We start from the raw sequence: 26,449 nt of genomic DNA on the forward strand, positions 1-26,449 counted from the left end.
TATATATATATATATATATATATATATATATATATAGTTCTTCCTTCAGAAATTGTGAAGAAAGTTGCATGCATTCCTCAAACTGTTCCTCTCTCTCCTACTGAACAGTGTGAGTTCAGAAACTGCCGTCAGGCTGGATGTGCACAACGCAGTTCTCTTTCCTGGCTTTCTCAGCGGCAAACACCAGCAGGTGGCTCCCCAATGTGTCGTCCGCCCCCGTCCTGATCAGCTCTTTGTTCCCCGTCTGTCACAAACAACAAAAGGATGTTTGAACAAAACAAAAAATGAAAAAAAAAGAAAAAGAAAAAAAAAGGCAATCACTATAAAAGACATATACAAATTTTCAGTCGATACACTTTTTTCCATGAACAAATGACATAATGTGAAAAATTATGTATGAAATACATTCATTTTTTTTTATGATTCATATCCTACCACTACCACCACTACTACTGCTGCTGCTGCTGCTCTCTCTCTCTCTCTCTCTCTCTCTCTCTCAGTGCTTTCAACAGTATGTTTTGTTGGTATTCCTGTCTGACTGACTGTTGCACACCCACAGCATGAGTTCCAAACACTCAACTGAGTGCAGAAAAGACAACCAGACATCAAAGGGCCGTCCCATGTTTCTTTGAGAAAAAGATACAGAGAAATAGAGATGACAAGAATCCTTGTCCACACACTGTATTCACACACACAGACATGTAATCTCATGCTGTTCAAAGAGCTTTTACATGACTGTATTCACACATACACACACACATGTAATCTCATGCTGTTCAAAGAGCTTTTACATGACTGTATTCACACATACACACACACATGTAATCTCATACTGTTCAAAGAGCTTTCACATGACTGTATTCACACATACACACACACATGTAATCTCATACTGTTCAAAGAGCTTTCACATGACTGTATTCACACATACACACACACATGTAATCTCATACTGTTCAAAGAGCTTTCACATGACTGTATTCACACATACACACACACATGTAATCTCATACTGTTCAAAGAGCTTTCACATGACTGTATTCACACACACACACACACACACACACACACACACACACACACACACACACACACATGTAATCTCATACTGTTCAAAGAGCTTTCACATGACTGTATTCACACACACACACACACACACACACACATGTAATCTCATACTGTTTAAAGAGCTTTTACATGATTGTATTCACACACACACACACATGTAAATCTCATGCTGTTCAAAGAGCTTTTACATGACTGTATTCACACACACACACACACACACACACACACACACACACACATGTAAATCTCATGCTGATCAAAGAGCTTTTACATGACTGTATTCACACACACACATGTAATCTCATACTGTTCAAAGAGCTTTTACATGACTGTATTCACACACACACACATGTAATCTCATGCTGTTCAAAGAGCTTTTACATGACTGTATTCACACATACACACACACATGTAATCTCATACTGTTCAAAGAGCTTTCACATGACTGTATTCACACACACACACACATGTAATCTCATACTGTTCAAAGAGCTTTCACATGACTGTATTCACACACACACACACACACACACACACACACACACACACATGTAATCTCATACTGTTCAAAGAGCTTTTACATGACTGTATTCACACACACACACATGTAAATCTCATGCTGTTCAAAGAGCTTTTACATGACTGTATTCACACATACACACACACACACACACACACACACACACACATGTAAATCTCATGCTGATCAAAGAGCTTTTACATGACTGTATTCACACACACACATGTAATCTCATACTGTTCAAAGAGCTTTTACATGACTGTATTCACACACACACACACATAATCTCATACTGTTCAAAGAGCTTTCACATGAATTGCATTCACACACACACACACATACACACAAGTAGTCTCATACTGTTCAAAGAGCTTTCACATGAATTGTATTCACACACACACACACACATGTACTGTTCAAAAAGTTTTCATATCAAACTTCTGGCCAACCTGACATCAGCGTTCTCAAGTGGTCTTCGTGCTACAAATGTAAATTCTGACCTGCTTCAGTTTCAACTTTCAGTTTCTTAAGGAGGCGTCACTGCGTTTGGACAAATCTATATATTCTACAACACATCTGCTAGGCAGATGCCTGACAGCAGCATAACCTAACGCGCTTGTCAGGCCTTGAGTGTATGCTTATATATCTGTGTACCTATCAGAGTGGATTTCTTTTCTTTACAGAATTTTCCAGAGGACAACACTCTCATTGCCATGGGTTCTTTTTCAGTGTGCCAAGTGTGTGCTGCAAACGGGACCTTGGTTTATCGTCTCATCTGAAAGACTAGATGCTCAGTTTGATTTTCCAGTCAAACTTGGGAGAAAGGGAGAGAGTGGGATTCGAACCCACACCCTTACTAACTCTCTGTATTGGCAGCTGAGCGTCTTAACCATTCGGCCACCTTCCTCCCAATTCTAATTCTGACCTGCCCTCCACCACACCAGAAACAATGCATACATTTTTAACATTCAGAACTGAAAGACAGCAGAGTCCACTGAACACAAGAACAGACAACACAATCATCTGGTATCAACATCTCCCATTCCTCACCAATGCTCTTTGCAGTTCATTAACACAATGCTGGTTAACACACATTTATCTTGTTCAATAAAAAATAAATAAATCCTAGTTCCTCAAATGCTCACCAGACTCATGTGTAAACAAATGCAAAGAAAACAATAAAAAGGTAATCAACCTAAGTTTATGTCAATGGTTGTATTGATGTCTGTTGAAAATATCATTCCAAGAACCTTAAAAATTCCAGGATTCCACTGGAAATTTTTTATCTTTCTCTCGCTGCTTAAAACTCCTTGTCCCTTAGATGTTCAGCACATTTCAGTGTAAATGAATGTAGAAAAAAAGAAAGAAAAGAAATTGTACAAGATTTTCTAATTATTTTAAAAAAGTCTTCTTACCTTCAGAGCGCTGACAAATGCCTTCATAAGCCGATAGTCTGCTCCACTGTGGCCCCTCAGACGGCCAGGAGGTTTCTCTTCCATTGCTGACAACGGCACTTGTCCTGTGCAAAGGGGACTTAATCGTATCATCGTTTCTCCATCTTAGTATTCTTCTTGTGCAAACTTGTTGGGTTTTTTTGGTTTTGTTTTATTTTTAATAAATATAAAGCTGAAGCTGCACAATGACAGAAGGAGACTTGGTTTCTCTCTTTCAGTATTTTTTTCTCTCAAAACTTGATACTTGTTCACACATATAACGTGAAGCAGTAAAAAGTAGAATGGTATACAAGCACCCCTCACAAGACTCTCTGATTATCTCTGGTGGAGAATTTAAAGTATTTTAGCACAGAACTGGCAAACAGCGAATGAAGTATAAGTAAAGGTTTTAAAGAAATGCACACACACACACACACACACACACACCAACACACAAAGAGACACACACACACACACACAGAGCACGTTGGGTTACGCTGCTGGTCAGGCATCTGCTTGATGTGGTGTAGCATATATGGATTTGTCTGAATACAGTGATGCCTCTTTGGAAAACCGTGACTTAACTGAAACTATGTAACAGTGCATTGGGTTACGCTGCTGGTCAGGCATCTGCTTGACGTGGTGTAGCGTATATGGGTTTGTCTGAATGCAGTGATGCCTCCTTCAGCTACTGATACTGATACTGATACTGTCAGACTTACTTGTATTCTGTGTCAGAAAGTCGAAAACCTCCACTGCCCCGAATCCACCGTCACATCGAATTTCACCCTGAAACAAAACACATTCCCCCAATCACTGGTCATTTGGATGGGATGATAAACTGAGTTCCTGTGTGTAGCATGCACTCAGTACACGTAAAAGAACTCATGGCAACAAAAGGATTGTCCCTGGCAAAACTCTGTGGAAAAAGTCCACTTTGATAGGAAAACACATCCACATGCAGACAGAAAAGAACTGAAAGGCAAAAAGGGGAGTGGCACAGCACAGTAGCAACACACTCTCCTCAGTGAAAATCAGCCCAAATTACACAGCCCCAATTACACAGCCCTAATTAAAGTCTGCTGTGTTAAAGAACAATAAAATATGATACAATGCAATGCAATGCAATGTAGTACAATACAATGCAATGACAGAGCTGTCTACTATACTTCATGAAACTACAGCAGCCTGAACCATGTTGACAACACCACCACCATCACTGAAGCAGCAGCAGCAACAACAACAACAACAGTTATACTTTGGAAAATATTCAGAGAGAGGCTTAACCATTATGACATATATTGATTCCTAATAGTTTTAGCCACACAAAAAATAATGCAAGACAAACCATTCTTCCCTCTACCGCTCCCGAGAATAAAACCCAATCAAGAAAATAAAACCAACCAACCCCTCTCCCACCACAAAAAGGACAACACTCACTCACTCACTCTCTCACTCACACACACACACACACACACACACACACACACTCTCTCTCACACACACACACACACACACACTCACTCACTCTCTCACTCACACACACACACACACACATGATAACAAAAGAAACAAAAAAAAAACCCAAATAATACAAAAACACCCAAAACTGCTTTACTGAATTCTAGATTTAAGTAAAGCCAGTCTACAATATTCGCAATGCCTTTACTACAGATTTTTTCCACATAATTTTGCCAAAAGAGGACAACACTCTTGTTGCTATGGGCTCTTTTTCAGTGCGCCAAATGCACGCTACGCATGGGACCTTGGATTTTTGTCTCATCTGAACGACAAGATGCTCAGTTTGATTTTCCAGTCAACTTGGGAGAAAGGACGAGAGTGGGAATGGATACCACACTCTCACGGACACTGTGTTGGTAGATAAACCTCTTAAACATTCTGCTACCTTGAACCCACACTCTCACGGACACTGTGTTGGTAGATAAACCTCTTAAGCATTCTGCTACCTTGAACCTACACCCTCACAGACACTGTGTTGGTAGATAAACCTCTTAAACATTCTGCTACCTTGAACCCCGACCCTCACGGACACTGTGTTGGTAGATAAACCTCTTAAACATTCTGCTACCTTGAACCTACACCCTCACAGACACTGTGTTGGTAGATAAACCTCTTAAGCATTCTGCTACCTTGAACCTACACTCTCACAGACACTGTGTTGGTAGATGAACATCTTAAGCATTCTGCTACCTTGAACCTACACTCTCACAGACACTGTGTTGGTAGATAAACCTCTTAAGCATTCTGCTACCTTGAACCTACACTCTCACAGACACTGTGTTGGTAGATAAACCTCTTAAGCATTCTGCTACCTTGAACCTACACTCTCACAGACACTGTGTTGGTAGATAAACCTCTTAAACATTCTGCTACCTTAACCCACACTCTCACAGACACTGTGTTGGTAGATAAACCTCTTAAGCATTCTGCTACCTTAACCCACACTCTCACGGACACTGTGTTGGTAGATAAACCTCTTAAACATTCTGCTACCTTAACCCACACTCTCACGGACACTGTGTTGGTAGATAAACCTCTTAAACATTCTGCTACCTTAACCCACACTCTCACAGACACTGTGTTGGTAGATAAACCTCTTAAACATTCTGCTACCTTGAACCTACACCCTCACAGACACTGTGTTGGTAGATAAACCTCTTAAGCATTCTGCTACCTTGAACCTACACTCTCACGGACACTGTGTTGGTAGATAAACCTCTTAAGCATTCTGCTACCTTGAACCTACACTCTCACGGACACTGTGTTGGTAGATAAACCTCTTAAGCATTCTGCTACCTTCCTCTTCGGTTTCTCCACTACTGTTAAAGATCGCTGTAGTCAGCATTCAGAGTCATGGAAACATGAACATATCCTGCATGACAAGCTCTGCAAACGGAGTATGGCTGCCTCGGTAAAATATGCACAAAGAGCCTACTTGATGACACGAGTGAATGTGGAAGAAGCAGCCTACAAAGGAAATAACCCAAAAAAAATTGCAGCTAAAATGTAAAATTCACCCCAAACAAAAATATACAATAATTAACCCAAAACAAACTATACAGCTAGAGGAAAAGAAATACCTCATACACAATGTTTGCAACACCTTTACTATAGATTTAAAAGAGTGCTGAATCCAAACTGGTTTGTATGACAGTCAGTCTTGTCTGACTATGGCTATCGGAACAGCAGTGGGGGCAACTATCTGGTTAGAATCTGATTACAGCAGACAGTGTCTTGCCAAAGCTACATCCCCACTTTCTCCCCCACTGGTTCGAATCATGGTACAGTCGCCAATATTTCCTCGCCCTCCACTAGACCTTGAGTGGTGGTCAGGATGCTAGTCATTCAGATCAGACGATAAACCAAGGTCCCGTATGCAGCATGCACTTAGTGCACGTAAAAGAACCCATGGCAGCAAAAGGGTTGTTCCTGGCAAAATTCTGTAGAAAAAATCCACTTCGATAGGAAAAAACAAATAAAAAACTGCAGGTAAGAAAAAATACAAAAAAAATGGGTGGTGCTCTCAGTGGAGGTACGTGCTCTCCCTGGCGAGAGCAGCTCGAATTTCACACAGAGAAATGTGTTGTGACAAAAAAAAGAGAAATACAAAAACAAGGTTACAGAACTAACCTTAGTCCCATAGATTCTGACCTCCCGAGAACACAATCGGCTGGTGAAGGCTACCATCGTGAGACTGGCTGTTGCTCCGCTCTCAAACTGGAACGTAGCCACCTTCACAATCAACAGAAAATTAGTGATAAACACATCCCTGTGGTGGGTTTTAAAAAAACAGAAAAAAGTTATCAAGTTCTTTCTGTGTGCGTGTGTGTGTGTGTGTGTGTGTGTCTGCATGTGTGCACATGTGTGCATACTCAGCTGCACATGTGTGTGCATGTGAACACGTGCATGCATGTATGTACACGTATGTACACACGTGTGTGCAAATGTCTGTGCATGCATTATTTGCTTGATAATCATTATAAATATTGACAAGATTCCAGATTTTTGTTTTAAAATTCCCCATGGAAAAAACAAACTGGTCAAAAAGCAAACAACACATGGCGACAGTGTGTGTGGCAATGTTACACAGAACATGACGGACTTGTAGTAAAGTGAATGAAATCATGTTTAGAGTATCATCTGAACACAAAGCATCTGAATTCACAAAACAAATGAATGAACTGAAGAGACATGAACAGGAGTTTGTATCACACACCATGTGAACAAGGGATCACTTCATACCTTCATGATATCATGGCAGAAAAGAGAAGAAAGCACACCAGTCTGGCTTCCATTCAGCTAAACCACTGACAATGACTTCATAACCACTGGCAGGTAGTGACTCCTAGTTTTGTGCTGTGTGCACTCACATGCACACACAGATACTAACATACACACACACACTTACACACAGATACTAACATACACACACACACACTTACACACAGATACTAACATACACACACTCACATGCACACACAGATACTAACATACACACACACACTTACACACAGATACTAACATACACACACACACTTACACACACAGATACTAACATACACACACACACTTACACACACAGATACTAACATACACACACTCACATGCACACACAGATACTAACATACACACACACACTTACACACACATATACTAACATACACACAACACACACACACACACACACACACACACACAGAGCTACTAACATACACACACTCACATACACACACAGATACTAACATACACACACACACTTATACACACAGATACTAACATACACACACTCACATGCACACACAGATACTAACATACACACACACACTTACACACACAGATACTAACATACACACAACACACACACACAGATACTAACATACACACACTCACATACACACACAGATACTAACATACACACACACACTTACACAGATACTAACATATACACCACACACACACACACACACACACACACACACACACACACAGATACTAACATACACACACTCACATGCACACACAGATACTAACATACACACACACACTTACACACACAAATACTAACATACACACAACACACACACACACACAGATACTAACATACACACACTCACATACACACACAGATACTAACATACACACACACACTTACGCACACAGATACTAACATACACACAACACACACACACACACACAGATACTAACATACACACACATACACACACAGATACTAACATACACACACACACTTACACACAAACAACATGCTCAGACATAAACACATAATTATATTTACACACAGACACATACACACACAGACATTGTCTAATATCACTCAAAGTGAAAAGAGTTAAAGATGTTAAATTAAAGAACAAACACACAGACACACACACATACTTACATAAAAGCATACACGAGTGTTTGCAAACACACATGTTAACACACGTGTGCACACACTCACACACACACACACACGAGTCACACTCCGTGAGACAGTCTATGGGAGTCAACTCTGGGATGAACCTGGAGTGTTCAATAACAGGGTGATGCCCCTTGGTGGGAAACCTATTTTGGGGATCTAGTTAGAAGAAATGAAATGAATGACTTCAAGTCACTGATTTACATATGGGGAGAGGTGGTCAGATACTGCATGAATGATCTGACCCATGAATCAGATTTCATTTTCTTCCAGTGCCCAAAGAGTCAGTGACCTGGAAGATTTGGGGAACTGGAAGAGTTAGTACATTCCTTCAGCTGCAAAGCCGATCAACCCTGAGGGCTTCAGTTGTAAATTAGGGAGCATCTGCAGCGATCTGATGCCCACATACACTGTACAAGGATACACACACACATATATGTTTACAATTACAAACATACACATGTTTACAAACACACACACACACACACACACACACACATATGCACACACGTTTACAAACATAACACACACATATGTTTACACACACACACACACACACACACACACACACACACACACACATATGCACACACATGTTTACAAACATAACACACACATATGTTTACACACACACACACACACACACACACACACACACACACACACACACACACACACATATGCACACACTTTTGTTTACAAACACAACACACACATATGTTCACACACACACACACACACACACATATGCACACATATCTTTACAAACACAACACACACATATGTTCACACAAACACACACACACACACACATATGCACACACATATGTTTACAAACACAACACACACACATACACACACATGTTTACACACACACACATGCACACATGTATGTTTACAAACACAACACACACACATATGTTTACACACACACACACACACAAATGTTTACAAACACAACACACACACACACACACACACACACACACACACACACACACTCACACGCACATACACGCACAATGTATACACACACACGTTTACAAACACAACACACACACACGTTCATACACACACACGCATGCACACACGTATGTTTACAAACACAACACACACACACACACACACACACACACACACACACACACACACAGAGCATACCTGTTGAGACATGACATCATTGTCAGACTGGTAAACACAGCGACCATAAGGGCCTGTCTTCAAGGCCTCTGTGACACTTTCTATGTCTGGTTCCTCGGCCACCACCTCCACCGGCCAGCCTGTGTGACCCTGCACATCGTCGTCATCACCATCATCATCATCGTTATGGTCATCATCATTATCATTACCATCAGTACCACCACTATCACCACTGCCACCATCAGCAACATTATCATCGCCACCACCACCACCACCACCACCACTGCCGTCATTGTTGACATCACCACCACCACTACCACCACCACTGCCGTCATTGTTGACATCACCACCACCACCACCACCACTGCCGTCACTGTCAATGTCACCACCACCACCACCACCACCACCACTGTCGACGTCACCACCACCACCACCACCACTGCCGTCATTGTTGACGTCACCACCACCACCACCACCACCACCGCTGCTGTCATTGTCGACGTCACCACTACCACTACTGTGGCCATCTACCGGCCAAATAGTTTTACTATAATAATAATGACTTTTTAACCATAATAATAATAACAATAATAATGATTATCATAACAGTTATAATAATATAAATTCGACAGATAAACAAAAATATAAATAGAATAACAAAATACAGTAGAAAAAAAAGATGATATAAAAAATTCTATAACAATAACGATAATAATACAAAGAAGATGACTAAGTTAACACAAGAACAATGATGACAAGAATCATCATCATCACCATCATCATCAAATATGTAGAAGAAGAAGAATTAATAAAAGAAAACTTACCTCCCCCCCCCCCCCCAACTCACCCCCACACACACACGCCCCCTCCCCCCACACCCTCACCCATTCCAATTTTGATGACCAAAGTCACTTCGCTGCCATATGTACAACAAAATCCTGATACAGACACTGGGTAAAATAGCTCAAGAATGCAAGCACCACTACACACCGAGAACGACCATCCCCCACTACCGCCCCTCCCTAAAAGAAAGACAGAAGATGGCTACCTCCTTGACGAAATCCAGGTAAAGTCTCTTGGCAGAATACGGACACTGCTGTTCTATACTGCAGTCCAGACATCGACTTCCTGCTCCCTCTGGCTGCAGACACATCACACTGAGGACTCTTGCTTCACACAGCGTGCAGCTCATCAACATCAGTCAATATCAGGTATCCCATCAATATCAGTACATCAGACATCCACAGACCATCAGTACATCACACATCTGAATAATGTCAGTCCATCCAGCTGCTGATCAACATCAATTATTCAACATCAACCAACACATCAGACAGCCAATCAACATCAACCAACACATCAGACAGCCAATCAACATCAACCAACACATCAGACAGCCAATCAACATCAACCAACACATCAGACAGCCAATCAACATCAACCAACACATCAGACAGCCAATTAACATTAACCAACACATCAGACAGCCAATCAACATCAACCAACATCAGACAGCCAATCAACATCAACCAACATCAGACAGCCAATCAACATCAACCAACATCAGACAGCCAATCAACATCAACCAACACAACAGACAGCCAATCAACATCAACCAACATCAGACAGCCAATCAACATCAACCAACACATCAGACAGCCAATTAACATTAACCAACATCAGACAGCCAATCAACATCAACCAACACATCAGACAGCCAATCAACATCAACCAACACATCAGACAGCCAATTAACATCAACCAACACATCAGACAGCCAATCAACATCAACCAACACATCAGACTGCCAATCAACATTAACCAACATCAGACAGCCAATCAACATTAACCAACACATCAGACAGCCAATCACCATCAAGCACACAATCAATATTGGTGGTGTTCAGAAGTGTCTATGCTGATGATTTAACATATTTCTGACACCACCTTCTGAGTTTGTTCAGTTACTCAAGGAGATGTCACTGAGTTCGGGCAAATCCATACACCCTACTCCACATCTGCTAAGCAGATGACGACCAGCAGCATAACCCAACACGCTTAGTCAGGCCTTGAAGGAAAATATTAAAAAATGAGGAGGTGCAATAAATAAGATGCATAAATTAACAAATTGATGAATAATTAAATACATAAAGCAACAAATTAACCACCTACTTTGCTCTTTATTGATGGCAACAACTATTTTTGTGCCCAGCACTGCCAACCTCTATAGAAAACTAAATGTCCTAAATACTGTAGCACCAGGAACAATGATTTTTTTTTTTTAATTCATTTCATCGGGGTGGGAGGTTTGGGGGGGTGTTCATTTTCAGCCTCTAACCTTGTCTTCCTTCCGAAAATGGGCGAGACTTCCAAACGATGACACTCTCATGCACTTCCCAGCACCCTCCATCCAGTACTTTATGAGGTCGACATCATGACAGCATTTGGCCAGCAGTGAGCAGGAGCTGAGGCTTTCCTTGTGCCAGTTCCCCCGCACGTAAGAATGGGCAAAGTGCCAAAAACCAATCTGGACAACACAGACTTTTGCAAGACAGTGAAACAAGAGACGGCATGTAAAGGTATTGACACTATACAGAGTGTAAAGGTAATGACACTATACAGTGTGTAAAGGTAATGACACTATACAGTGTGTAAAGGTAATGACACTATACAGTGGGTAAAGGTATTCCACTATATAGTGTGTAAAGGTATACTATACAGTGTGTAAAGGTAATGACACTATACAGTGTGTAAAGGTATTGACACTATACAGTGTGTAAAGGTAGACTATACAGAGTGTAAAGGTTATGACACTATACAGTGTGTAAAGGTATTGACACTATACAGTGTGTAAAGGTAATGAGACTATACAGTGTGTAAAGGTTATGACGCTATACAGTGTGTAAAGGTATGACACTATACAGTGTGTAAAGGTATTGACACTATATAGTGTGTAAAGGAATAACACTATACAGTGGGTACTGACACTACACAGTGTGTAAAGGTATTGACATTATGCACTATGTACAGTTGTTGACATTATGCAATGTGTACAGATAGTGAAATTGTACACTGAGTAAAGGTATTGACAATGTACATTATGTGAATGTATTGACATTATACAGTATGCAGTTATTGACACGCAATTTGTATAGATAGTGACTGTGTACACCGTGTAAAGGTACTGACATTGTACATTATGTAAAGGTATTGACATTCTACTGTGTGTAAAAGTATTGACATTGTACATTGTGTAAAGGTATTGACATTATACAGTATGCAGTCATTGACATGCAATGTATACAGATAGTGACAATGTACACTGTGTAAAGGTACTGACATTGTACATTATGTAAAGGTATTGACATTCTACTGTGTGTAAAAGTAATGACATTATACAAAATGTAAAGGTACTGGCATTGTGCAGTGTGTAAAGGCACTGACATAGTGTGTACTGGCAAATTACAGTGTGTTATGGTACTGATATTGCGCATTTTCACTCAATGTACATCTCCATAACACTATCAACACTTAACTTCACTGATGATTCCACCGACCTGTTCCACACACACACACACACACACACACACACAAAGTTAAAGTACAAAGACTCTTTTTTTAAAATAAAATATAATAACAACAATAATAACAACAACAATAATAGTAATAATAATAACAATAACAATGATAATAATAACAATAATAATAATAATAATCTTCATCATCATAATTGCAGTAGATATCTACATGAATGAATAGATATTTAAACTATGAAAAAGACACAGCAACCACGCGGCACTGACGGGCTCAGTGTGCTGAATGTTGACCACCTGGCCGATCTCCCCGCTGTCGATGATCTCCTTGGCCTTGCACACCCAGGGGAGGTAACGCATCACGTGACACACAGCTAGCAACACATCACTGCTCTTACACGTCGACGCGATCTCCCGACAGTCGTCTTCCGACACCTGAAAACGCGTCATCATTCAGTTTCAGTTTCTCAAGGAGGCATCACTGTGTTCAGACAAAATCCATACATGAACATGCAACATACGGTGAGCAACACATCACTGCTCTTACAAGTCAACGCACTCTCCCGACAGCCTTATTCCAACACTTGAAAAAGTGTCGTTTGGTTTCAGTTTCTCAAAGAGGCGTCACTGCGTTCAGACAAATCCACATATGCTACATACTGTCAATACCGTTGCACACTGTCAATATTTTTGTATAATGCATATATTCCTTTTGTTTCACAACTGCAAATACACCTCAGCAATGAAACACATACTGCTTGTCTTTCACTTCGGTATATACACAGATATTACTTCTGTAAACAAAACTGTATTCATTGTCCCTCACTGCTATAAGTATACATCAATTACCTCAGTAATGAAAGCATACTGCTTGTACTTTACTACAATAAACACACAAACATTACCTCAGCAGTTAAACAAGCATTCCTTGCTCCTCATCACGATATATAGATAGATATATATATTACCTAAGTAATGAAACATATTTCTTGTCCCTCACTACATTATATATCAAAATATTACGTCTGTAATTAAACATGTATTCTCTGTATATGAAACTAAAAATACACACATTTCCTCAGTAATTAAACACATTTTCAACTGTCTATCTTACTAAAGCTGAGTGGTTAAAGCACTGAACTTTCAATCTGAAGGTCCCGGGTTTGAATCCTGGCTGACACAACTGACAGGTTAATTGTTTCTGGAGCTTTTTATTTCAATCTCCGAAGTCAACAGATGTTTGACCTGCTAGTGCCTGAACCCACATCATCTGTAGACCCATGCACAAGATCAAATGCGCATGTTAAAGATCCCCGTAATCCCTCTCAGCATCTGGTGGGACATGAAAACAGGTCCACTTCCAGCAAGCATATCCACCAAAATGGAGTACGGCTGCCTACACATCGGGGTAGAAGTCATGCACGAAAAAAAACCCACTGGTACATATGTGAGTGATCATGGGAGTAACAGTCTATGAACGTACAATAAGAAGATGAAAGTGTCTTACCGCCATGGGTTTTTCCAGCAGAATGTGGTATCCCTTCTTAGCAAAAGCCACGGCAGGGTCCTGAACAATACACAGCCAACATAGTCAGTGATACACACTGCATCAGCTGCTGTGAGACAGTGGTCAGCATCACAGACATAGAACCTGGAGGTGAGGTGTTCAAATCTCATCAGCTGCTTTACTGTTAGTGTTACTGTAGGGTGTTTAAAACACTGGCAATTAACATAGAAATCCTGTGTAAATGTAATAACTTGATAAGATATGTGATAGTTCAATATGCTTTTTTTTTTTTAATGGAAAGGTCTGTGCCAGTTGTGTGTGTGTGTTTTGTGTGTGTGTGTGTGTGTGTGTGTGCATGTGTGTGTGTGTGTGTCAAAACATCAACATTCTGAAATGACTTGCTTTCATACATTTATCTGCCTTTTTCATTTATCATCATTATTATCACTGTATCATTTTCATCATTATCACGCAGAAAAACTTTCTTTTAAAGTATCAACATTCAGAAATAACATACTTGCTTTCACTCCATTCATCTTCCTCATCACTACCCCCTCCCTCCACTTCATCACCATGACCTCATTCACCCTCACCCTTCCCCCTCCTCCACCAACACCATCCCCCACCCCACCCTCCCCTCACTGAACCAACCCCCTCCCCCACTCACTTTGTGCAGTCTGTCGGCCCCCCCCCCCCCACCCCCACCCTCACTGAACCAACCCCCTCCCCCACTCACTTTGTGCAGTCTGTCGCCCCCCCCCCACCCCCACCCTCCCCTCACTGAACCAACCCCCTCCCCCACTCACTTTGTGCAGTCTGTCGGTCGTGGCAATGATGACGCAGTCAGCAAACTTTTCCTTCTCTGCTGCCTCCGTCCAGCCTGAAATCGACTTCACAGTTTCAGTTTCTCAAGGGGGCGTCATCGCACAGACGCCTGAACAGCAACATGACTCAACATAGTAGTCAGGCCTTGAGTGCATGCAGGTACGTCTCTTTGTGTACCTATCATATATGTATCTTTGTGTACCTATCATTGTGTACCTATCATACACGCATCTTTGTGTACCTATAAGAGTGGATTTCTTCAGCAGAGTTTTGCCAGAGGACAAAACTTTTGTCGCTGTGAGGTCTTTTTCAGTGTGCCAAGTGTGTGCTACACATGGGACTTCTGTTTTTCACCTCAACTGAATAACCAGATGCTCAGTTTCATTTTCCAGTCCAAGGCCGTGACAGGATTTGAAGCAAGACCCTCAGAGATGCTGTGTTGACAGATAAGCATCTTCACCATTCTGCTGCCTTCCCCCTTCACAGGAAACGTTTAACGCCCTGACTGAGATCAGTGTGGTGTGAGTGTGCAGTGCACTCACTACTTTCTGTGCACTCAGCAATGATGTCACTCATGAAGTGCAGTCACTACTTTCTGTGCACTTAGCAATGATGTCACTCGTGAAGTGCAGTCACTACTTTCTGTGCACTCAGCAATGGTGTCACTTGTGGAGTGCAGTCACTACTTTCTGTGCACTTAGCAATGGTGTCACTCGTGAAGTGCAGTCACTACTTTCTGTGCACTCAGCAATGATGTCACTCGTGGAGCGCAGTCACTACTTTCTGTGCACTTAGCAATGGTGTCACTCGTGGAGCGCAGTCACTACTTTCTGTGCACTTAGCAATGGTGTCACTCATGAAGTGCAGTCACTACTTTCTGTGCACTTAGCAATGGTGTCACTCGTGGAGCGCAGTCACTACTTTCTGTGCACTCAGCAATGGTGTCACTCGTGGAGCGCAGTCACTACTTTCTGTGCACTTAGCAATGATGTCACTCGTGGAGCGCAGTCACTACTTTCTGTGCACTTAGCAATGGTGTCACTCGTGGAGCGCAGTCACTACTTTCTGTGCACTTAGCAATGGTGTCACTCATGAAGTGCAGTCACTACTTTCTGTGCACTTAGCAATGATGTCACTCGTGGAGCGCAGTCACTACTTTCTGTGGACTTAGCAATGATGTCACTCGTGAAGTGCAGTCACTACTTTCTGTGGACTTAGCAATGACATCACTCGTGGAGCGCAGTCACTACTTTCTGTGCACTTAGCAATGATGTCACTCGTGAAGTGCAGTCACTACTTTCTGTGCTCTCAGCAATGGTGTCACTCGTGAAGTGCAGTCACTACTTTCTGTGCACTTAGCAATGATGTCACTCATGAAGTGCAGTAACTTCTTTCTGTGCACTTAGCAATGATGTCACTCATGAAGTGCAGTCACTATTTTCTCTGCACTTAGCAATGATGTCATTTATTTTGCTAAACAAGAGAAGTGCAATTCCTAGAGGAAGAAATCTGGCTGAAGAATCTGAATGGTGACGGACACCCTGACCTGTAAGGTCTGGCTGATCTCAGCGAGCTGACAGCCCCTCAGGTTCAAAAGTAATCAAATGGACACACACACACACACACACACACACACACACACATACATTATACATACAAGCATGAATGCTTGTACACACATGCACAATTTGAACGTGAAGGCACATGCATATTACATGCACACAAACATGCACACACACACACACACACATATGCAAAAGTGATGACAACATACTCTGAAAGGCAAATTTATCTGGAATGTCGTGCTCATTTTGTACTCTCTTTCTGTAGAAATCTCTAGGATCCGCTACTCCGACAATCTGAAAGGACAGAAAGACAACAGAAATTAGAATCATCAGCACAGTAAATACCTGTTACACATGAGTTACCTGCAATAGGGGGAGTGTGTGAACATGTATGTGGGAGTGTACACATGTACAAACTTCTACATGTGACACCTCAAACACAAGAAAGAATGAGAGATGTGTGCATGTGTGTGTGTGTGTGTGTGTTCAAATCTTCATGTGTGTGTGTGTGTGTGTGTGTGTGTCTGCGTTTGTGTGTCTGTGTGTGTGTGTGCGTGTGTGTGTCTGTGTTTGCATGCACAAGTACATGCATAAATGTTAGTGCACACATGTGTGTGTGTGTGTGTGTGTGTGTGTGTGTGTGTGTGTGTGTTCATATAAAGTATGTAGATTTGAATGTTTTTGCTTGTTCTGGGTACCAATCAATTCATGGTGTAAAAATATGAAATCTCCAAAAGCCATCAGGTACTATTTGCTGTTGTTGTTGTTCTGTTGTTTTGTTTTGTTTGATATTTGGTGGTGGTGGTTGTTTCTTTTAAGAAAATACAACCAAATTCCCATTCATTTTTCTCTTGCTTTGTCTGTCTGTCTGTCTGTCTGTCTGTCTCTCTCTCTCTCTCTCTCTCTCTCTCTCTCACACACACACACACACACACACACACACACACGTGTAATATGGAAATAATCACAATAAATCCTCCACAACCAAGTATCATTTGTGTGATTTAATTTTCATATTACTAAATTTCAAAACTCTCTCTCTCTCTCTCTCTCTCACACACACACACACACACACACACACACACACACACACACACAGAGAAAGTTACATCCACACATACATGTCCAAAACAACAAACCAAGCACAGTTTTTTGTCATCACCTTGAAATCCTGAGGAAAAGCGACAGCATAGAAAGCATATCTAAAGCCCCGGTTTCCCGCTCCAATCAGAACACAGGTCACAGGTTTTGCTGTCCCTTCCCCCCCTTCCTTTCTTTTGTCTGTCGACATCTTTCCAAACTTCAGTAAATCTGGAAGCAAAGAAATGCACTATGACTGCTCGGGAACAGAAACCATTCGAAATTTGCTTTCCTCTTAAGAGTCAGAATCATGTTACAACTCCATCATCATCATCATCATCATCATCATGGCCTGGCTTCGCTGACGAAGATCTAGGAAGGGCGTTGTCCACGTCTGATGCAGGCACGCTCATGGCTGACAAGGCCAATGCGGGAAAAGCAGAGTCGGCCGCAGCGGTTGCAAGGGAAAGTCTGGTCTGGGTTCGCGGCTGCAGCGTCGTGATTCTTCCTCCTCCTGCGTTTGTCCTCAAGGCTGGCCCTGCGGTTGTTTTCGAAGGAGGAGACAGCTTGGTGGATGGTGCGTCGCCAGGTCTCTCGATCAGCGGCTACTGCGGACCACTGGCGATGGTCAATGTGACAGGCACCGAGAGCTTTCTTCACGGAGTCTTTGTATCTCTTCTTGGGTGCTCCTCTGTCACGGTGGCCAGTGGACAGTTCGCCATACAGCGCGATCTTGGGCAGGCGGTGGTCCTCCCATGTTACAACTAAATGTGTATAAACTGTCATTCTTTTTTTTTCCCCTGTAATAGTTGAGAAATATGCATTATTCTAACTGGACATTTCAAAGGCAATATGAATACTATTTTTTTACACCTGATAATATTGTGTGCACTCTGCTACAATGCTGGCAGAGTATGGCTCACACAAATGGCCTGATGGAGAATAAAGATGTAAATGTGAAAGGTCAATGCTCTTTGTGAAAGGGTGTGTGAATACTGTTCCAATCCTGACAACATCAGTGTCTCTGACCATCTGTGTCATTTTGTGATCATGATACCGCTTTCTCTTTTATCTTAAGCCCTTTGTAGCAATATAAATACATAAATTTCAGAATGTAGAGTTAATATTTTTAGTAAACATTAGTAGGCTTTTGGGTTTTTACAAAACTATAAGAATACATTCATGGTCTTTGTACTACATGTAAGTTCCTCCTTCCTCCTGATACGCAACTGAAACAACGGCCATTCTTTCTGATGACCGTGTCACCACTGGTTTGTGCTGGGGATTTTCATATTTCTATAATTCAACCAACTCTGATATAGATTACATGATTTTTGATCAGTTGACCTCATGCATGAATGTGGTATAATACACACAAAGGAAGTTCAAACATTAACAGGTGTATGCACCTGTATCGTACTGTATTGTAATGTACTGTATTGTATCCCGTTGTATTGCCTTGCCTTGCGTTGTGTTGTGTTGTGCTGTGTTGCATTGTGCTGTGCTGTGCTGTGCTGTGCTGTGCTGTGCTGTGTTGTGTTGTCATTTTTGGTCAAAACAGATTTCCCTGGGTGAAATTCATGCTCCTCCCTGAGAGCACATCACCACAGTGCAGCATCACCTTTTCGTTTTCTTCTTCTGTCTGCAACGTGCAAGTGCTTAGTACTTTTACGGTCAAATAAGATTTTTCAACAGGATTTTGCCAACCTTCTTTTTGCTGTGGGTTATTTTACATGCACAAAGTGCTGCTGTACACAGTCTCATCTGAATGACCAGGTCCCAGACCACCATTCAAGGTCTATAGTGATTAAAGGTCCCATTGCCTTTCATGGCCATCTGGGTGGTGAAACCACTGTGTCTTGGACTTGGCACAGAAAGGCAGAACCCCCATCAGTGCAGTGAACCACTGTGTCTTGGACTTGGCACAGGAAGGCAGAACCCCCATCAGGGCGGTGAAACCACTGTCTCTTGGACTCGGCACAGAAAGGCAGAACCCCCATCAGGGTGGTGAAACCACTGTGTCTTGGACTTGGCACAGGAAGGCAGAACCCCCATCAGGGCGGTGAACCACTGTGTCTTGGACTCGGCACAGAAAGGCAGAATCCCATCTTCTCCTTCCACCAGTTTAACTTCACCTGACTGATGTTGGGTACCTGTTCACAACCTGGGTGTAGTAAGGAAAATCTGATGTAGAGTGCCTTTCCTAAGGACTGAACACTATGCCGAAATGGCGCCTTGAACCTTGATCACTGATGAACAACGGATAAGGTCAACGCTTAACTGATTCTGCCACAATGCCTCTGAAGGTCTAGTGGAGCTGGTTGTAAAAATCCTTGTCAGCATATGGGACTTGAACTTGTGGATACTTTATCACTTCCTAGTCAGACACATTAACACTTGGCCACTGCTCCACACGGCTGTTGATTCAGACTATCATTCCCTTCCTTCTTTGAAATGAATCTAAGCTATCTTTTCCCTCTCCCTCTAAATATGATCAATCAAAAAGTGTAACTGTAAGTGTAATTCAGTATTTCTCTACTTTGAATCAACAGGTTAATTACGGAGAAAATAAACCATCAATCAAGTATAGTAGCTTTAAGGCAAAGTGTATACTGTTAATGAATATGCCATTATCATATGGTTTCTAAAAGTATATGAGTTTTCATTCCAGTACCCTCATGGACAGTATAATATAACTGTGAAAATATTAAGTACTAACAGCATGTATGCATCGTCACATCTTTAAAATGGAATATCTTCAGAACCAATCAAGATATTCACTTACTCTTTTTTTTGTTTTTCTTATATTGTCATGTTGTTTGCCAAAAATCACATTTCAGTCCTTGTAATGAACATTTAAATTTTCACTGCCACCACCTACTGTTATTCAATAATTCACCACTTACAATCAACAGCTGATTACAGAAAATGATTCCATCAATCGAGTATGTTTTAAGGCAAAGTGTAGACTGTAATTCAATATTTCACCAATCAGGATCAACAGGTTAATTATGGAAAAAGAAAACCATGAATCAAGTATCATTGTTAACTTTTGGGGTGAAGGTTGACCATCTATAGCTCTTTAGTTAAAAGTATGACAGAATTGGTGATAAACTGGGTCAAGAGTTCCTGGGCTGGGGTTCATGTCAGTAAGGAAAGGGAACACAACTGTTGTCTCCCTTGTCGAATTTGTAGGTCATGACAACAACCAATGAACCTCTCCCCCGATCTCAGTCAACATCCTCACCTTAGTTTTACTGTCAAGGAGGCAACAAAAAAGGCAGACATGAATGCTAGACATAGCACATCTCCCACAAAATGCTGCAGAAATAAAATAACAAAATTTTTAACTCATAATGAAATAAATAAATACATAAACCAAACTGATCAATGAAATAATAAAACAAAAAATTAAAACATACACTGAATGCAATTAAGAAAATTAAAATAAAATAAAAATGGTCAGTGTTTATCAAACTTATACACACACACAACCACCAGCAGCCCCCACCCCACCCCACCCACACACACATAAACACACACACGCACACACGCACACACACACACACACACACACACACACACACAGCCAGTTTTGGGACTTGTCCACACCTCTGCCACTTCTAAGTTTTGAGTGAAAAACTTTACATAACTACAAGCAAAGCATACTGCAGTAAGACCTAAAAACTTTACATAATCATAAACACATCATATTACAGTATGACCTAAAAACTTTTCATCGTGATATAAACTTATTATACTGCACAACTGTACATTCAGACTACTGGAGTCAACATGACCCCACCCGCACTCCATCCTCCTTCATCTCTCACACACAATTAACTGGGTCATTTCCAAAGATGTAGGTCTTCCATCTAGCTCGGCAAACAACCTAGCCATCACAGATTGACATAAACTTACAGTTGGGCCACCATGCAGCAAAGTGACAACTGTGTAACCCATCACCAATAGCTATTTCCCTAAATCTCTCTTGACGGGGGAGTGGGGATACAACTTGGGCAAGACACTCTCCATTCAGGTTCAGGTTCAGGTAAAGGGCGATGCCAAGCATCGCAGCCTTGCGGCTTTGTAGTTGCACGCCCCGTCAGTTTTCGTTTTGTTTTTTGTCATCATTTTTTTTGGTCAGGTACTCCCATTGTGATCGAATTTTCAAACCCTGATAGCCAGGACAGTCGTTGCCTCCATTGCAGTTCTGATGGTTACAGTCGGACACTATCATTCATAAAAAGGCCTACCTGAAGCTTGAGCGAAAATAAAACCCTTGTGCAGATGGACAAACGTTACGCGCGTGTGCTCAAAACATGTCGTCTGCTCTCAATAGTCTCAAACACAAAATTTTAAAAATCTAAAATTCAAAAAGATTTTCTTTTCTACGCGATTTTTGTGTTCATCTTGTATACATATATATATATATATATTTGCAAATGTTCTCAACCCTATAAAATCAAAATCACACATACTGGGAAAAATGAAGAAGAAAGCGAAGTTTATAGAGAGAGATTAACGCATTTGTTTGGTCATTGACCTAAAATGTTAGCCTATTTCTCGGTGACTGGGCCCATTTTGTGACCATGAAGCGAAATAAATTAACATACCTCTGAATTTGAACGGCATCGGTTGGCGTCTTAAGTTTTTTTGCTGCTGTGCGCACAATATCGCAGTGAAAACTGTTTTTATGCGTAGGTTCGGGGTGGGTATTGCTTCACCTCTCTTTTCAACGTCGTGTTCGGTGATTGTGTTTCTTGAAATAGATCGGATCGGTTGATCCAGAAAGTGTGTCAAATTTGGGCCCCGAATGGCTCAGGCAGAGTACCGGACGTGTGACCCTGGGGTTGCGGGTTCGAATCTCTGTCCAGCCGTTTCGTTTTGGGAGCATTTTCTACACTCGGAGTTATTCAGTTAACCTTGCGTGCGAACACACGCATTTACATCGTTACTTGAATCCCATCTTCCATTGGCTGCCCCCAGAAGAGAAGGCCAGATTAGCATGCCACAGGCCGATGACATGGATGACACGTATTCAAACAGCACGCATCATTCCAGAAAACGGAATATGGCAACCTTCATAGTGGGATTAAAAACGCTTGGTCATTTTCGACGCAAACAATCCAAGTAAAAACTCCCCCCCCCCCCCTCAAATACCTACCCATCCCACATCCATGACCCAGTGCAGCAGGTAATTCAACCAGGAAGTTGACTGCCAAGCAACAAAATGAGATGAGGATCAATTACATCGCAGTGTACAATGTCCATGTAAAAAAAAAAAAACTAACAAAAATCACCAACATTATATGATGGGGTGATGAAGTAAAATGTACATGTAATGTGGTGATAGGGGAAAATAAGTACCAAAAGAAATAGATCAATACTGATATTGGACATACATACGCCAAATGAGTATAACCCCTACTCTGCCAAACACTCCAAATAAGTGTAACCCCTGCACTGCCAAACACTCCAAATGAGTGTAACCCCTACACTGCCAAACACTCCAAATAAGTGTAACCCCTACACTGCCAAACATTCCAAATGAGTGTAACCCCTACTCTGCCAAACATTCCAAATGAGTGTAACCCCTACTCTGCCAAACACTCCAAATGAGTGTAACCCTTACTCTGCCAAACATTCCAAATGAGTGTAACCCCTACACTGCCAAACATTCTAAATGAGTGTAACCCCTACTCTGCCAAACACTCCAAATGAGTGTAACCCCTACTCTGGCAAACACTCCAAATGAGTGTAACCCCTACTCTGGCAAACACTCCAAATGAGTGTAACCCCTACTCTGCCAAACACTCCAAATGAGTGTAACCCCTACTCTGCCAAACACTCCAAATGAGTGTTACCCCTACTCTGCCAAACACTCCAAATGAGTGTAACCCCTACTCTGGCAAACACTCCAAATGAGTGTAACCCCCTAACTGTTGATACCCAGTGAAATGACACACCAGTGTCGCAAGAATTTGAAGAACAACAGTTGCTATATCCGTGTTACAATTGTGTGGGGGTTTTTTTGTTTGTTTGTTTTAAGTAGATTTGTTAACTTTGCTGGACAAAGTTAGTAAAGTCCAAAGAGGAATAATAACAACAAAAACAACAACAACAACAATAATAATAAGTAGTAGTAGTAGTGGTGGTGGTAGTAGTGGTGGTACTGGTGGTGGTGGTGGTGGTATTGTTATTATTGTTGTTGTTATCATCATTATCATTATTGTTATCATTAATGTTATCATTATCATTACCGTTATTATTACAGAACATTGTGGTCAGACCATAATGTTCCCCATTTCATGGGATATCATGACAAGAAAATAGCAGCAAGCACGAAGAAAATCACCACAACACCATCAGTCTTTGTGCAGAATCCTTTCTGTTAGTCACCGATAGTCTTTCTTTAGAGAATCCTTTATGTCAGTCACTGCCAGTCTTTCTGTGCAGAATCCTTTCTTTTAGTCACCGATAGTCTTTCTTTAGAGAATCCTTTATGTCTGTCACTGCCAATCTTTCTGTGCAGAATCCTTTATGTCAGTCACTGCCAGTCTTTCTGTGCAGAATCCTTTCTGTTAGTCACCGATAGTCTTTCTTTAGAGAATCCTTTATGTCAGTCACTGCCAGTCTTTCTGTGCAGAATCCTTTCTGTTAGTCACTGCCAGTCTTTCTGTGCAGAATCCTTTCTTTTAGTCACTGCCAGTCTTTCTGTGCAGAATCCTTTCTGTCTGTCACTGCCAGTCTTTCTGTGCAGAATCCTTTCTGTTAGTGACTAATAGTCTTTCTGTGCAGAAAGCTTTCCGTTAGTGACCAATAGTCTTTCTGTTCAGAATCCTTTCCGTTAGTGACCGTTGTAGATTTTGTCTTGCAGCTTGATTGTGTGATGGCTTATTGTTGGCTTTGCATCACAGTCTGAATGTTTGAGCGATGAATCATTGTTGATCTTGTTTTGCAATCTGAATGTTTGAGCAACTAATCATTGTTGATCTTGACTTGCAGTCTGAATGTTTGAGCGACGAATCATTGTTGATCTTGTTTTGCAATCTGAATGTTTGAGCGACGAATCATTGTTGACCTTGTCTTGCAATCTGAATGTTTGAGCGATGATTCATTATTGAATTTTGCCTCGTCGCCTGAAGGTTTGAGCGATAACTATTGTTGATCTTGTCTTGGTGTCTGAAGGTTTGAGCGATAACTATTGTTGATCTTGTCTTGCAGTCTGAAGGTTTGAGCAATAACTATTGTTGATTTTGTCATGCGACTGAAGGTTTGAGCGATAACTATTGTTGATTTTGTCATGCAGTCTGAAGGTTTGAGCGATAACTATTGTTGATTTTGTCATGCAGTCTGATGGTTTGAGCGATAACTATTGTTGATTTTGTCTTGCAGTCTGAAGGTTTGAGCGATAACTATTGTTGATTTTGTCTTGCAGTCTGAAGGTTTGAGCGATAACTATTGTTGATTTTGTCTTGCAGTCTGAAGGTTTGAGCGATAGCTATTGTTGATTTTGTCATGCAGTCTGAAGGATTGAGCGATAACTATTGTTGACTTTGTCTTGCAGTCTGAAGGTTTGAGCGATAACCATTGGGAGGGCCAGGGGGGTTAAGGAGTCTTCACCTCCTTCATGTGTCCTCAGGTGGGGAAGGGGGGAGGACAGGGGGGTTAAGGAGTCTCCACCTCCTTCATGTGTCCTCATGTGGGGAAGGGGGGAGGACAGGGGGGTTAGGGAGTCTCCACCTCCTTCATGTGTCCTCAGGTGGGGTAGAAGGGGGAGGACAGGGGGGTTAAGGAGTCTCCACCTCTTTCATGTGTCCTCAGGTGGGGTAGAGGGGGGAGGACAGGGGGGTTAAGGAGTCTCCACCTCTTTCATGTGTCCTCAGGTGGGGTAGAGGGGGGAGGACAGGGGGGTTAAGGAGTCTCCACCTCCTTCATGTGTCCTCAGGTGGGGAAGGGGGGAGGACAGGGGGGTTAGGGAGTCTCCACCTCCTTCATGTGTCCTCAGGTGGGGAAGGGGGGAGGACAGGGGGGTTAGGGAGTCTCCACCTCCTTCATGTGTCCTCAGGTGGGGAAGGGGGGAGGACAGGGGGGTTAGGGAGTCTCCACCTCCTTCATGTGTCCTCAGGTGGGGTAGAGGGGGGAGGACAGGGGGGTTAGGGAGTCTCCACCTCCTTCATGTGTCCTCAGGTGGGGAAGGGGGGAGGACAGGGGGGTTAGGGAGTCTCCACCTCCTTCATGTGTCCTCAGGCGGGGAAGGGGGGAGGACAGGGGAGTTAGGGAGTCTCAACCTCTTTCATGTGTCCTCAGATGGGGAAGAGGGAGGATAGGAGAG

At 41.9% G+C, this 26,449-nt stretch overlaps 1 protein-coding gene across 2 annotated transcripts; it reads right to left on the bottom strand.

Moving 5' to 3' along the window:
* On the bottom strand, positions 1 to 22,990 carry LOC143301825 (putative oxidoreductase YteT). 2 transcript variants are annotated; one of them, XM_076616229.1, is made up of 13 exons: positions 22,728 to 22,990; positions 18,194 to 18,342; positions 17,241 to 17,325; positions 15,448 to 15,521; positions 14,642 to 14,701; positions 13,405 to 13,569; positions 11,940 to 12,128; positions 10,650 to 10,742; positions 9,623 to 9,751; positions 6,673 to 6,774; positions 3,744 to 3,810; positions 3,004 to 3,107; positions 1 to 244 (listed from the first exon to the last, which is right to left on the bottom strand). In XM_076616229.1, the coding sequence occupies exons 1-13, from the start codon at positions 22,744 to 22,746 to the stop codon at positions 116 to 118; spliced, it is 1,365 nt and encodes a 454-aa protein (XP_076472344.1). In that variant the 5' UTR covers positions 22,747 to 22,990; the 3' UTR covers positions 1 to 115. The 2 variants fall into 2 exon arrangements, with proteins under 2 accessions (XP_076472344.1, XP_076472345.1); XM_076616230.1 differs by lacking the exon at positions 22,728 to 22,990 and adding an exon at positions 22,368 to 22,434.
* Between the last annotated feature and the right edge of the window lie 3,459 nt (positions 22,991 to 26,449).

The sequence above is a fragment of the Babylonia areolata genome, chromosome 28 (assembly GCF_041734735.1).
Source record: "Babylonia areolata isolate BAREFJ2019XMU chromosome 28, ASM4173473v1, whole genome shotgun sequence".
NCBI lineage: Eukaryota > Metazoa > Mollusca > Gastropoda > Neogastropoda > Buccinidae > Babylonia > Babylonia areolata.